General features: G+C 41.0%; 1 protein-coding gene across 5 annotated transcripts in view; it reads left to right on the top strand.

Annotated features, from left to right (window-relative positions):
- The window catches only part of VPS41 (VPS41 subunit of HOPS complex), a 187621-nt gene that overhangs the window by 104654 nt on the left and 67058 nt on the right, over positions 1 to 15909 (top strand). For 4 of the 5 annotated variants that reach the window (XM_067745874.1, XM_067745873.1, XM_067745877.1 and 1 more), the window contains exons 8-9: positions 9739 to 9858; positions 11739 to 11885. In XM_067745874.1, the coding sequence (XP_067601975.1) occupies positions 9739 to 9858; positions 11739 to 11885 (267 nt within the window). The remainder of the gene's footprint in view (positions 1 to 9738; positions 9859 to 11738; positions 11886 to 15909) is intronic. The other variant, XM_067745875.1, reaches the window with a different exon arrangement.

A 15909-nucleotide genomic window follows, 5' to 3' on the forward strand; every position in this document is an offset into this window, starting at 1 on the left:
TTGGTAGAAAACATGCCTTTTGTAATAATAAAAAGCAATAATAAAAGAATGTATAAAGTAATCCCAACTATTTTTGTTGTTTTCAACTTAGCATTGTAAATCATATGAAATTCCCTACATTATTGAAGTCTAATCTTAGCTCAGATGTTCTTTAATGGTTACATAATATTCCATCCTGTGGGTCTATTTACTTTTCTTAATCATTCTCATATTATTGGACCATTAGGTTGTATCCAGTTTGGGGTTAGCATAAATCATGCTGTAATGAAGCTAGAAATCTTTTGCCTGTGTTTCTGAATGCTTTCCTAGCACTACGATTAGAATGACTGGGTCAAAGATTATGATTATCTTTTAGGCTTTGGATACATAACCGCCAGGTAAAGGTACATTCCAGAAAACACACTGATTGACACCATCTGTGTTAGAGGACCCGTTTCACCGTATCAGCCTGCCAATTTGATATACATAGAAAGAGATTCCAATGTGCTGTTTTGTAACTTCTTTAAATTATTAGTGATTTTGAGCATTTTTATTTACTAGTCACTTATCTCTCTTCCTTTGTGATTTCTCTGGTTGTAGTATTAGCTTGGGGCAGCTTTTAATATTACCATAGAAGCCAGGACAATCGACGACTGTCCGTTTGATATTTATTGTCAGTTTGAGCACAAATTATTGCTGCTTACTGAATAGCCTGCAGCCTTTTCTCCAATTTTAGCTAAACCTGGAATAATTATTCTTGTTCTAGGGAGGCATTATATAGGAGTCATAATGAGGCTTTAGAGTAGATGCTGAACCATGTACAAAGAGGACGAATATATTCTACTCCATAGATGTGAGTCTGCCCCCAAACCATCTGTCCTGCTGCTTCCTTGGAGGCTCTCAAAGACAAGCCACGGTGCCCAGTTAAAGTCAGGTTCATTTCACTTGGTTTCTTCTGTAGGCAGTGTCCTGATCTGTACTTTTCCCATTTTGCTTCACTTTGTTGTTTTTTTTTTTACTTGAAGTATAGTTGATTTACAATATTGTGTTAGTTTCAGGTGTACAGCACAGCGATTCCATTATATATATATGTATATATGTGTGTGTGTACATATTCTTTTTCAGATTCTTTTCCCGTATAGGTTATTACAAAATATTCAGTATAGTTCCCTGTGTTATAGAGTAGGTCCTTGCTGGTTCCCTTTTGCTTTACTTTGCATTGAGTGAAGTGCTTGTTCAGATCCGTAAACCTGTGTGTTCAGGTGACTCTTTCTCTTATTCAAGACTTAGCAGTTTTGTGTTTCTTTTTCATAACCTCGCTGTGCAAAGATCTCCCCCTGAATCGTCGATGATTGAGATTATGCGTAGTTAAAATTAGAGATATTTGTTCATCGCACAGAACATTAATTCGTTTCATCACCCAGTGGATGGCTTTTGTGTTTTCTCTACTCTTAGCGGGGCAAGGGGTCCAACCTTGAAGCCAGCCCCAGGAAACAGACCCTCAGACAGCTGCAAACTGAAAAACAGACCCAAGGTGTTTGACATGAACAACCAGTTCTATTAAGTCTGCAGGACCCACCTGGAAGGTTTTCTGTTTTCTTGCTTGTTTGTTTTGTTTTTAGTGGTAAAACTATTTTTTAAATGCCCCATTCATTTCTGGAATCCCATTTACAATTGTGAGTTGCATATGAAGAAACTGCAGATTGCTAGTTTGAATAGGAGTTTGCCTCACATGCTGGCTACAGTTGACTGCTAAACCCATGCAGATGGGCAAGTAGATATATAGATCTATATCTCTCTGTCATTGCTAGTTTTTTTGTTTGTTTTTGTGTGGGGTTTTTTGGGGTTTTTTTTTGTTTGTTTGTTTGTTTTTAATATAAAGGGGCTGCTCCTAAGTGGCATATCTTACGTTTAACTTCTTTGGTTCACCTTGAACCCATAGCTTGTACTTCTTGGTCACTAAATTGACTGTTACCTTACGTTGATATGGTGTTTTCTTAAATTTCAAAGCATATTTCTGGCTACATAGTTTTCACAGGAATAGTTAACTTCAAGGATTTGTCCAAAACCTGTGTGTGTTTTAGTTGTGTTTATTCAGATATTGCTTGGAAGCAAATAGCCTGTGAGGTGGCCTCTGGAAATCCACCTGTGTACAGAGACTTTCTCTGGTAGCAGTATCTGGCCTGTGTTTAACTGCTTTTAAACGTGTTAACTCACCTTTTGGGAAAGGGGATGCAGGAAATAACCACCGAATTGAAAGCAGTAGTATATGTGGGAAATCCCTGTTTTCTTCCTACATGTTTTAAGTTCTCTCTCAGTGGTGTTTAGAAAGGCTGTGTGTTTTAAACTTTGGTACTGAGCCAAAGCAGGAAGCAGGACAAAGGTGTTCTCTGCTCTGTGGGGTTCTTCTCGGTCACTTCTGTCTCCATCAAGATTCAAGACTCCTATCTGCTGTCAGCAGCCAGCTACCACCCCAGGTCTTCTCCATGCTCACTAATTTTTTTACTTGCCCTCTTGACTTTTTCCATTTTATCCCTAATCTCTTCCAATCTTGAATTTTAAAATCCAAGACTGGGGATAAGTCCTCCCCATCATTATGCCCTGTGTCTGTTTTTACTGGGACAGCCTTATATGGCTTTTTTTTTTTTTTTTTTTGCGGTACGCGGGCCTCTTACTGTTGTGGCCTCTCCCGTTGCGGAGCACAGGCTCCGGACGCGCATGCTCAGCGGCCATGGCTCACGGGCCCAGCCGCTCAGCGGCATGTAGGATCTTCCCAGACCGCGGCATGAACCCGCGTCCCCTGCATCGGCAGGCGGACTCTCAACCACTGAGCCACCAGGGAAGCCCTTATTTGGTATATTTTAACTTGCTGGGTTTTGCTTTTCTTTCTTTGCTTTTCTTTCTCTATTTCTCTGTTTTATTATCTCACACTCCAGCATCTTCTCTGATCAAGCATTTTGTCTTTTGTCTTTTGTGGAGTCTGTTTTCTCCAAGCCTCTCGATCCTTCCTTCCATGGGCTTATTAGACCCCAGACTCAGAGCAAGCAGTGATGCTGGTGTTTAGGGAGCCTGAAGGACTCAAATGATTTATATACTTGGAAGATCACAAAGTGATTAAAAAAGGGCCAGTCACCCTCCCTTTCCTCCATGAGGGAAGAATGGTGATGGGTAATGACGGGTGTTAGGCCACCAGAACTGGCAGCTTTATTACAGCCCAATAGGAATCATGCCCATGTATGGGAGATGCTGGGATGTGGTGCAGGAAAGTTCTAGATAGATTTATCAGCACAAAACATAGGAGAATAAAGTATATTGCTGAGGATCTGAGGGCTCCCATTGAAATATAAGTACTGAGAGTGCTGACTGCCAGAACGTGGATTTATGGGAAATGAAGCCCTAAAGTACTTTCTCCAACAAAAAAATAGACCTCTTGGAAACAGTTTTTCCTCTCTACGTACTTAGCTCCCATTGAGCTTAAATTGCTCTCAGTATTGTGATAATGACAACCCAGTATTACAGGATGTGGAAGATGAACCAAATAAATTAACCAGCTGCTTTTAAGGGTAGTTCACCCAATGGCTTCCCCTCTAAAATGCTTTGTAGAAGATTTGTGCTCAGTAGGTCTCTAGGCAGTTTTATGGCTGCAAGAAAGAAATGGATTTTATTAAATGTCAGTAAAATACAGGCAGATAGTTTTGTGGTAGTTAAATTAGCATAGAATGTGTGTAAGAAAAGCAGATTGTCTCGTCTTAACTTGACGAAACAGAGCTTTCTTTGGCATTCCTGCCAGATAGTGTGTTTCTGCCTGAAATGCCCATAGATTAGGATGGAAAAATCCTGACCCCTCCTGTCTGAAACTGTATGTCTTACAGAATGTTATCCATCAAATCCTGTATGTACAGCATGGTTGTACTTGAAGAGTTTCAAAGGACAGTAATGGGAATAATTCCATAATTACTAGCTGACGTTTAAGGTTTTATACTATGTGTGGATTAGGAAATAGGACTTATAAGTAAAGAATTAGGTGAATTGGGAGTTTGGGATTGTCCCAATACTCTATTTAAAGTAGATGACCAACAAGGACCGACTGTATAGCACAGGGAGCTCTGCTCAATGTTTTGTAATAACCTAAATGGGAAAAGACTTTGAAAAAGAATAGATACACAAGATACACATGTATGTATAACTGAATCACTTTGCTGTATACCTAAAATTAACACAACATTGTTCATCAACTATGCTCCAATATAAAATAAAAATTAAAAAAAAAGAGAATTAAGTGGAGTGGAGAGGGAAGGCAGAAATAAATGCTTCAAGGGGTCAGGCAGGTAACATAGAGGAGAGAGGCAGGCCAGGTGAGGGGACGGCCAGGAGAAGTGGGCCCTGTGACAGTCCAGAGAGCCCTGGAGCAGGCAGTCAAACCCATTCCAGGGATCACTGATCAGGCCAAATGAGAGGCCAGTGGACATCCCTGAAATCAAGGGGCTGCAGTTAAGGGAGGACTCACCTTCAAAGGACTTTTCAACTTTTTGACAAGTTGAACACAAATTATATCCTCTGGCGTTGAGCAAAGGGAAAGAGACCAGCATTTCAGGAGTAGGACATAGAGTCAGAATAAATGAGCCCTTTCTCAAGGTACAGATGTTTTCCTTGGATGAGTCAGTCTCAGGGTCCTTTTCCTATAGAGTTTTGAGATTAGGGCAGATGCCAGTGTGTCTGAAATAGTGTAGGGACCTTACTAACTAAAGATGGGCCGAGTAACTGGGGGATTTGGGAATCACACAGCTCTTCCTGTAGCAAATACATTGTGTGTATGGACCACAAAGGAAAGAATAAGACTTGCAGACCTAGGAAAGCCTACTCAGTATCTAATATTTGTTATTCCTGTGTGTCTAGCAAAGTACGTATAACATGTGGTTTCTCTCCCCAATGGATTTGCAGTCTGCTAGGAAGAGGAGAAGAAAATACATGATCTCAGTGAACTAGATATAAAATGGTGCTGACGATCGCATGACTCAGAACCAGCATGACCGTAAGACGTATGTAGAACCAGGAAATCAGGGGGAAGTTATTTTGATGTACGAAAGAATTCTCCGAAATGATGGTCCTGTCTAATATATTTAAGGCTGTTTGTTTAGTTTTCAAATATAAACTTATATAAAATTTATACAAAAATTTATATAAAATATAAATTTCTTAGTTTTCAAATATAAAGTGATGAAACTACCGCTGTTTGAAAGACATGGGGAAAATAACATGAATCGTGTCTAAAATTGTAATGGAAATTAGTTAAAATTTATTTCATTTACAGAAGCTAGGATATTAGCTGCCCCCCACCTCCAGTTTTTGAGTACCCATCAGTGGCACAGAATGGGTACCACTGATGCCGCCGTCCGAATTATAAAAATAAGGGAGAAGCTCCTTTGCTCCTTTGATTTGTGTCAGAGCAGGTTACACAAGGTTTATTGTAATAGAACTCTGAAAACTCAGACTGAATTCAGCATTCTCTCCTTTTCTTCCTGCCCTCTGCTGGAAGCTTCCCTTGGAGCTAGAGCAGGAGACAAAGGAGGCTGGTGGCCTCAGCTTCATCCTATAACTGAAAGCACACTGACCACAGCAGAAAGGATAGAGTGGAGTGAGTTTGATTTGAATTACAACAGGACTTTATTAACAATTTTCTACAAGTTAAATGTTTTATTTAAAAAATAAGTACAGTTTATGTGAATTAATTCTAACACATAGTCAGGATGCTGCAACCATTCCTTCAAGTTCCAGTGAACTTTTTGATATTGTTTTGTTTCAAATATTCCCCTAAATTATCCTGACTGTACAAATTAGAGAAGGGATTTTCATCCGCCTATTAACATTATAAAAAATAATTCACATGTGCCATGAGGAATAATTATAAAATAGAAATAATATAAAATCGCCTGTTACCTCTTTCTGGAATTAATTATGATTACTTTGTAATGTGTCTTTCAGATTTTAATATATGGATACACATTCATATTTTATTTAAAAGTCATCATATTTAATCCTGTTTTGCAATCTGCTTTTTTATTTACTATGCCCTGAACCTCTTTTTCTGTTAATAAGAGTCCATATATAAAATCATTTAGAAATGATTGTATACTCTTCAGCTGTGTAGCTCTACTACATTTTACTCAGTCTATTTCTGGCCATTATAAATAACTTTACATAACTCTTTGCTCACTTATCCGATCACTTGTTAGCATAAATTTCTAGGCTAGGACTTCCTGGGGACATTTTTTAAAGCTTTGAGCCCATAATGCTAAAGGATCCTTCAGAAAGATTGTGGGTCCTACATACACACACACGTACACACACAGACAGCCATGTCCCTTGCCCCAGTGTCTGACCTTATCATTTTGGTTCATCTTTGTCAGTTTTTTCCTTTCCTTTTTCCTTCACCTGTCAATTCTGAGACCACTGCTATACTGTTTGGGGTGTTAATTTCATATAATGTTTTACTGTCTGGCAGGGCACATCCACAGGCCCACCCCCAAATTGCTTAATTTAAAAAAAAATTCTTGTTATTCTCACATATTTTCAAATAAATTCATAGCATTTTGGAAGCTCTAGAAAAAGTTCCTTTGGGATTTTCTTTGGGTTTGCATTAAAATCGTAGGTTAAGTTCGTAAGACTTAAGCTCTTCAGTGAGAACTTTGAGTCTTATCATCCAGGAACGTAATATCTTTCCATTTATTTAGTTCTCCTTCTCTCTCCCTCGATAAAGTATTTTGTTTTTGCTGTGTAGCTAGTACGCACCCATCTGTTTTTGTTCATTATTAACTTTGAGAGCTGTGGACTTTCCCTTGTTTACAACTTTGATTGCATCCCCTAAAGTTTAGGTCTGTGCTATTTGTATTTTCATTTTCCAAGTGCTCTGGCTGCAGTTCGATTTCCTCTTTTTATTTATTTATTTTTTTGGCTGTGTTGGGTCTTCGTTTCTGTGTGAGGGCTTTCTCTAGTTGCGGCGAGCGGGGGCCACTCTTCATCGTGGTGCGCGGGCCTCTCACTGTCGCGGCCTCTCTTGTTGCGGAGCACAGGCTCCAGACGCGCAGGCTCAGTAGTTGTGGCTCACGGGCCTAGTTGCTCCACGGCATGTAGGATCCTCCCAGACCAGGGCTCGAACCCATGTCCCCTGCACTGGCAGGCAGACTCTCAACCACTGCGCCCCCAGGGAAGCCCCGATTTCCTCTTTTACCCAAGGAGAGAGAGTATTTTTTTGTTTCAGTTTTTTTTCTGTTTTGCTCTTCTTATCCTTTGTTATTAATTTCTTGCTTAATTTTCTTGTCACCTGAGAATAAGGAGAATTATTTGTGAAGTTCTTCTCTGCTTTACGGAATGTCTTAGTCATGTGTCAGGAGTGGGAGATTTTTTCTTATTCCCTAGACAAGTTTTATTGTTTTCAAATAGTGTATTTCTCCAAATTGCTGGTTTTCTTCTTGTTAGCTCATATTTACTAGAAGTGGCTGTGAAGTTGCCTGTAGATTTTGTGAGAACGTTTCCACATCTTTTACTCTGGACAGTGGTGGGAGAAGGAAGTTTTATGTTTTCATTTTTGCTGAATTGGAACACAGTGTCTGTTGGGAAAACAGCTACCAAAGAATGTAATCAGTGGTGCAGCAGGGAAGTGCTGGATTTTTGTTAAAGCTTGCTTTCTGTATTTATTAAGGTAACTTTCTACAGGCACTGCCCACCTCACGTAACTGGCACGACTGCCCTCCTGTGCCAGCCTGCCTGCTTTTTTCTTCCAAGCTGTGTCTCCAGGCAACAGCAGGAGTGGCTATTCAGGTGTGACTCTGCCAGTGCTGATCAAGGCCCCTGTGTCCCTGCCTGAGATTTCCCCTGTGACTGCCCTCACCTCCAGCCGCCACTGCACTGAGTGTCATTCTGCTATATACTTGACCGAGGTGGGCTCTTTCTTGTAATGAGTTGGACCACAGCCTTCACTGGAATCTTCTTTCTATCATGTTTTACAGAATTTCTAATTTAAAATTGAGAGCATATTTAATTTTGCTCACCCAGGTACAGATTATGCCCCTTTTAATACTACATTTGGCCATTTCTAGGTGGGGATTGGTGAGGGAGGGGAATTTGATGCCACGGGGCATCTTCCCCTGGCCATCCAGCCTATCCTCCCTCCCAACAGGTGCTTGTGGAGCATTCCCGGGCCCCGCCCACTTCTTACAATCCCCTCCCCCCGACCCAGGCCACAGAGGGAAGACAGACATTGTGACCTTACCAATTCCTCATGTTGAATACAGTTGTCTTGAGCTACCTGTCTTTAGTGAACTGTGATCTTATACGTGGCAGGAGTTGTATTCTCAGGCTTTCACCTCTGATCCCAAGTTTCAGAGCTGTCCCGTCACAAAACGCTGCGCACACTCCGTGGGCGCCTTGGCTCTGTTCTCTGCGTCATGGCCAAGGGAGAGGCTGAATCACAGGTAGAGGCCATACCTAAGTGTCACCAGCTGGAGGCTTGGTGGTGGTGATTTCTTGGAACCTGGGCGGGGGGAGGATGAGATGGGTTAGAAAGTTGCTGCGCGTATGTAGAGGAGCTCTGTCCTGTGTTTATCCGATGGGAGCACCTGTGCTCGGTAGAAGCCCCGTCTCCAGTCTCCCCTGTGGCTGTTGTGAGGCCTCCTTGCTCTTGCATGGGTGATAGAGAACTTTATACATTTCTGGCATTTTCACTTGACTAAACTCGGCTTATTAGTGACGGTGGACACTTATTTAATTTTAGGTTTTTTTTTTTCTTTCCTTTCTTTCTGCCGCTTCTGGCTCTAGGAGCCTAACCATTGAGAAAGACATGTAAGAAATATAAATACTGTGAATTTACTCTCCACTATTCCCTATTTTTTCCCCTATTTTGGGGGTGGGGTATACTAAGGTAAACTGAAATTGGCACTTATGATAGGAATTTTAAAAATTCTGTTATGGAATCTCTCATCAGCAATTGCTTTCAACAGGTTAACTGTATATTTCAGGATTACATGTCTAAAGTTATATAGTGTAAGTTACACAATGTATAAATTATACCTTGTATGTACTAAATGACATATTGTATAAAGACCTTTTTTTTTTACAGGATTTAAATTGGATATATCAAGAAAAAAATTTTTATTGTATCCTTAATAATGCGTGAATTCTAGAACTACATATTTATGTAGAAGTTTTGATTAAAGTAAAGACCCTAGCTACTCTGAAGTTTTTGTAGAAGTTTAATCCTAAAGCAAATTTCTCTTATGTTATGACATGAATTACTGCTCAAAAGTCATCGTTAAATTATTTTTCTAGGGTTAAGTGAAAGACCTCTTCTAATCATTGCAGTTTCATCTGTGGCTAATATTTTATTTTCAGGGAAAACATTATCAGGTTTTGATTTCTCAGTTTACTAAATAAATTAATTCATGGTCTACTATTTGAAGAACTTTCTGTGATAAAAATCTTTCTACTAGTGTACATTATTTTCCCTGAATTTTGGTGTTTTGGTGCCATCTTGTGGCTGGACTGTGTAGTAACCTCAACACTCAAACACATTTCAGTGTCCTCGATAGGGTAAAAGATAGACTGGGAATGCTTTCCAAAATGCAAATCATGCATCACTAGAAACCTACATTTAAAGGGCTGAGGATAGTTTGTTACTCGGTGAATGGACAAGAAAAAATAGTAAGGAATTTGATATATGACTCTTGGTTTCTAAAATTCTGTTTTCATGATATTTGCCCCTAGTTGCTGCTGTTTGAACGGTCTTGGATGAGCAGATGGAAGTCTTCAGTTCTGCACGAAGGAGAAGGGAACATACGGAGTGTGAAGTGGAGGGGCCATCTGATTGCCTGGGCCAATAATATGGTACAAGCAGTGTCCCTAACGCTGGTTCAGAGCTAGAAGGACAGCCGGACCGAGAGCCCTGCGACAAAGGGCAGGGATGGCGCTCCTGCCACCGCCATTTCTCTGGGTTTTTTTATATCCCCGTATCTCCTCCCTCTTTCTTTTTTCAACATCTTTATTGGAGCATAATTGCTTTACAGGGGTGTGTTAGTTTCTGCTTTATAACAAAGTGAATCACTATACATATACATATATCCCCATATCTCTTCCCTCTTGCGTCTCCCTCCCACCCTCCCTATCCCACCCCTCTAGGTGGTCACAAAGCACCTAGCTGATCTCCCTGTGCTATGTGGCTGCTTCCCACTAGCTATCTATTTTACGTTTGGTAGTGTATATATGTCCATACCACTCTCTCACTTCGTCCCAGCTTACCCTCCCCCCTCCCCGTGTCCTCAAGTCCATTCTCTACGTCTGTGTCTTCACTCCTGTCCTGCCCCTAGGTTCTTCAGAACTGCTTTTTTTTTAGATTCCATATATATGTGTTGGCATACGGTATTTGTCTTTCTCTTTCTGACTTACTTCACTCTGTATGACAGTCTCTAGGTCCATCCACATCACTACAAATAATTTAATTTCGTTTCTTTTTATGGCTGAGTAATATTCCGTTGTATATATGTGCCACATCTTCTCTATCCATTCATCTGTCGATGGACACTTAGGTTGCTTTCATGTCCTGCCACTGACATTTCTAAAAGGTACATGGAGCGATTGATATCATACCCGGAGGGTAAAGAAATTACATTGCTTTTGGTGTTCATGGGAGAGTAATTTCCAACATATTCTGGACTCTATCTTAGAGGAAGAAACCTGAGGCATGGAGAATAGCCAAGAAAATGAAAAGGCATCTTAATAATGAAAGGGCTGCATTGGAAATGTGGTCTTGAAAATACCATTTGCCTATTAGCCGAGGGCAAATGCCAGTTGCTATGAAACAAGGGCAGGATATCGCTGGTTTTTCTTTTACTCTCGGTATAATCACAGACCCAAAATAGGCCTGCCTTTGAAAAAGGGGATCCTAATTTTTGGTACTTCACTTATCTCAAGTTTATTCAATATCAGTAGGGCGAGTAGAAAGTTTAAAAATTACCTTTTGGACATCTGGCATAGCTTTTGGAATTTTGAGGTATAATTTAGCAAATCAGTGCTTTTCCTTTTTGGCCTCATCACATGGCATGCGGGATCCCAGTTCCCCAACCAGGGATCGAACCCATGCCCTCCGTGCCGAAAGCGCAGAGTCCTAACCACTGGACCACGGGGGAAGTCCCCTGCTATTCCATTTTGAATGGTAGAAACCTCCCAGAATCTACCGTGCCAGTCAGGACTTTTCTTACTTCTCCTGGGTCACAGTCAAGGTCAACAGACATGTGGCCTCTTGGTCTATTTTCATTTAGCTGCTTGCTTGATGTTTTCATTTGAGTACTTTAAAATGTCAGGCGTGTTTTTCTTTATTTAGTGGTTTTGCAGATTCAAAGCTTTTCTGAAAAGCAAAGCCCGTATTTGTGGTGGAACGATACAATCAGAGATGTGACTTTCTGTCTTTTTGGAAATGCAGTTGTTGATATCTGTACATTTCCCACTTGTGTTGGATTTGAGTGGCCTGTGCCATCCACTCATAAAATCTAGTTTGCCTAGAAAGAAGGACAGAGGTTTTCTTTTGTTTTGGGTTTTCACAGGATTCTTGTGGAGTAGGAACGTTTCTGCGGCTCCCAGCAGCACCTAAAAAACACTGTCGATACTTTGCTGTGCTGGTTATCCCTGATGGTCAGCAGTGGCCATTAATAAATTTTCTTTTACCTTCCTTCTCCCAAGGAGAGGATGCTTAATGCTATTTTATTTTCCAGGGTGTGAAGATTTTTGACATCACCTCAAAGCAAAGAATCACCAATGTGCCCCGGGATGATATAAGTCTTCGCCCCGATATGTATCCCTGTAGCCTCTGCTGGAAGGACAGTGTGACACTGATCATTGGCTGGGGCCCCTCTGTCAAGGTAGTTTTGCTTGTATTTCTCGTACATCTGTGTTGTTACAGAGCTACCGAAGGTGGTCCACAGGAGACCGAGTCTTTGAATGGCTTCTCGGAACCAGAATATTTTCACCTGCGTATTATTGTCATGTGATAATCATTTCATGCTTGAATTCTTCCATATGCATAGATTTTCAGATCTATCCTTTCTCCTGAACTTCTCCATGTTCAGAATGGTGCTGCCTTTTTGATCCTTTTTAAATTTCCCATAACCTGATTGGCCTTAGCTCTATGTAAAGCATGTGTTAGGTGTTGTTGGTTCACCTGGGTCCCTTTCGTTATTGTTCTTTTCATTTCCCGTAGCTTTGATTCTGAGCTTCTTCACTAGGACCGATGGTGGAAAAAAGAAGGTTGAGATGAAATCGTCCTGCTTGCTCGCTAGTAGTTTGGTGGAGTGAAGACCCAGGCTTATTACGGATGATAAGATTTGGGGCTATTTTGTCACGTATATTATCTGCCTATTATGTGCCTGGGTGAATGAAGCTATTCTGCAATAGGAGGCCCCAAATCCATTCACCTTTATTTCATGCCTAGTTGTTTTTCTCGTATTAGATGTTTCAGAGCCAAAAGTTGTTTTCTTCCCTTTAAAAATATATACCTTAATCTAAACAACGTAAACTAAAACTTAGCTGAGTTAAAGACGCTGTGAGAAAGTATCCCAGCCATAGTCTAATGAAAGAGCTCAGCTCTGAAGAGTCACACAGACCCGGGATCCATTCCAACTTTTCCACTTAACTTCTTGCGTGACCCTCTCTGAGTCTTACTCTCCTAATCTGTAAAATGGGCGTGTTAATTGTTCTCACATCACATGTTTCGGAGACGATTAAATGAAGAGCTTAGCATAGGATCTGGAGTATTGTACTTGATAACTATCAGTGTCATTGTTATGCCATAAAATTCCAGAAAAGTCATGAAAGAGACCTGGCTATTTAAAATTCTTCAGTGGAAAGAAAAGCATAAAAATTATTAATGTTGTCACCAAAATAAGTGTTGTTAATCTGAGGTAAAGTCTCATTGATATGATTCAGGTTCTCTTTCTTTCTTAATTGAACATGTGGTCATTATTTCCATGTGTTAAATGAACACAACATGATTCACATTTAAGGTAACAGGAAGGAGGTTGTACCCCCAAAGTCTATGATAAAAAAGTGATTCCCAGTCTCCCTATTCCCATGCGTGTGGTTACTGATCCAATAAAGTAATGTTCTTGATATTTTTTAAGTTTCTTAGATGGACCAAGTGGCTTTTTCCTCTGTTGTGATTTGCTTTTCTTTCGGTGAAAGATAAGGGAAATTAGTCTATTGGGACGTGTGAGAAGTTTGCTGACTGTTACCAGAAATGCTTCCTCTGTTAGGCTGAATAATGGTCCCCAAAGACAGCAGGTCCTAATTCCCACCACCTATAAATGTTTCTTTATGCGGCAAGAGAGTCGGGCAAAACATGTGACTAATGAAGCATCTTGAGTTTACCCTGCATTATCTGGGTGGGCCCTCTAAGAGGGAGTGCTACCCCAGAAGAGGAGAAGGCAGTGTGACCGTGGATGCAGGGATTGGAGTGAGGCAGCCAAGGAATGCTGGAAGCCACCAGAAGCTAGACGAGGCGAGGAACAGATTCTTCCCTAGAGCCTCTGGAGGGAGCGTGGCCCTGCTGACACCTTGAACTTAAATCTTAGGGTTAGTACCCCATGCAGCTGCTGGGGAGGGGTGTGAGCCGAGGAAGCAGGAGGGGCAGATCCTTGAGACTGGAGTGAGATTGGTGAGTCTCTGTGGTACATAAAGGAAGGCATTATTGCCGGAGTGGATGGAGCAGGTGTGGAGAAGATGGATAGAAGATGACAGAAGGGATAGGGACAGAGGGAGGGAGGGGTGTGTGTTGTGATGGAGAAGATCGCGTAAGGGCTCTCTGGGACAGAGCTCTGACCACAGCACCTAGGGGATAGTATAGGCCATGGCCCAGCTGCCAGTGGTGTCATGTGTCCTTGTCTTCAGAGGGGCTGTAGGATGGCCAGAGACACCATCAGGCTTTGGCGTGAGTCCCAGCTTCAGCCTTGAGGTCCTGGGCAGCTCTCAGAGCCTCTGTGTTCTCGTGTCTACATTAGGGCTGGTAGTATCACCTTCCAGGGGTGTCTGAGGATTGGAAGACGCCCGGGCAGTCCTCAAGTTCTGTCACTCTCTCTCAGATCTCTCCACTTCCCACCATCCCCCTGTCGGGTCCCCTGACTCTAGTTTCGCCCCCCTTAATTCTGCCCTAAACAGTGCAGCCAGGATGACCTTTTCAGAGTGCAGATCAGGTGATGTCAGTCTCCTGGTTAAACCCCTCCAGGATGCTCATTGCTCATAGGATGACATCTTCCTCTTTCATGATGATCTGCCCCCTGTGTTCCTGTCTAGCCCCTCCTTCCCCTATCCTCTCTGCTTCTGTCTGATTACCTTCCCGTTGAGGGCCCCAAGCTGTCAAGTTGCCCTTTGGCACCTGTCCTGTATCTCCTGCTTCAACTTACATGGTGCTTCTTCCAGGAAGTCTTCCATCCCTGCTAGTAGATGCCCCCTGCTCTGTATTTCTGTACTTCTCCATCATACTTCAGTAAATGCCTTATTTAGTTGTGTGTCTCCCCCACTGCACCATAATCTGCCTAAGAACAGAGCTCTATCTGCTTTACAAAGCCCTCAGCTCAGGACAGATGCCCAGTAGTTGCTAAAAAGTGCTAATTAATATTTCTATTTCATATATATATATTATTGTTACACTTCAAACCACATGGAACACTGCTCCATGTGTACTTTTATCAACACATTAAATAAAGCAGTTGTTCAGTTGGCATGTGGAGCGTGCCTATTAGACAATTTAGTAGTTTCCCTAGTAAGTGTGGATAGAAGAGTGGATAACTTATACGAAGAGAAGGAGAATTGGAGAGCGGACAGGAAATTGTCTGAGATGGACAGGAAACAAAGGACAGAAACCAATCAAAGGAGAAAATAGCCTGTCACTTCTCAGTAAATGCCTGTACCTCCACAGCACTGGGTTCAAGTCCCGTGTCAGAGAAAGAGAGTACTGTGGCCCTCTGTGTCTGTGGGTTCTGCATCAGTGGATTCGACCAACCTCGGATTGAAAATATTTGGGGGGAAAAAATCCAGAAAGTTCCAAAACGCAAAACTTTAATCTGCTGGAAACCAGTAACTGTTTATTAACATTTACATTGTATTAGGTATTATAAGTAATCTAGAAATGATTGAACGCATATAGGAGGATGTTTGTAGGTTATATGCAAATACTATGCCATTTCCTATAATGGACTTGAGCATCTTCAGATCTTGGTATCCTCCAGGGTCCTGCAGATACCAAGGGATGACTGTACTGTCATGTGGTTGCCATGTTCCTGGACAGTGATTTGGACATGGATATTAGCCAAACCAAACCTTAAAAAAATGTACATTGATCTATCAATTCTACTTCTAGGAATTTATCCTAAGGCAACAAAAGTCCAACAGTTTTATACACGAGTATGTTGATTGCACTATTGCTTGCATCAGAGATAGATAGAAGAAAAAACTAATGTCTAAAATAGGATTGAGTAAATAAATTACAGTATATCCCTGTAATGAAATGCTATAAAGACATTAAAGAATTATGTAAGGATATTTAAATAATACATTAAATTAATTGTAGTAATTTTAGGTTGAGAAAAGTAGCTTCCCCAAAAGTGTGGATTGCTAATAGTGTTCACTTTGTTGTGGGACCACAGATAATAATTTGGTTTTTTCCCTTTGGGTTTTCTGTATTTTAGAATTTTTCATATGGTAGCTATACTTAGGGTTGCAGCTATAAATTAACACAATAAATGCTGCCTAAAAGAAAAAGGAAAAAAAACTAGTCCCTGATGAAAGTTGTATAACATCAGTACTTAACTTGAGGTTCAGCTTTTTTTTTTTATTGAAGTATAGGTGATTTACAATGTTGTGTTAATTTCTGGTGTACAGCAAAATGATTCA

The sequence above is a fragment of the Pseudorca crassidens genome, chromosome 8, assembly GCF_039906515.1.
Source record: "Pseudorca crassidens isolate mPseCra1 chromosome 8, mPseCra1.hap1, whole genome shotgun sequence".
NCBI lineage: Eukaryota > Metazoa > Chordata > Mammalia > Artiodactyla > Delphinidae > Pseudorca > Pseudorca crassidens.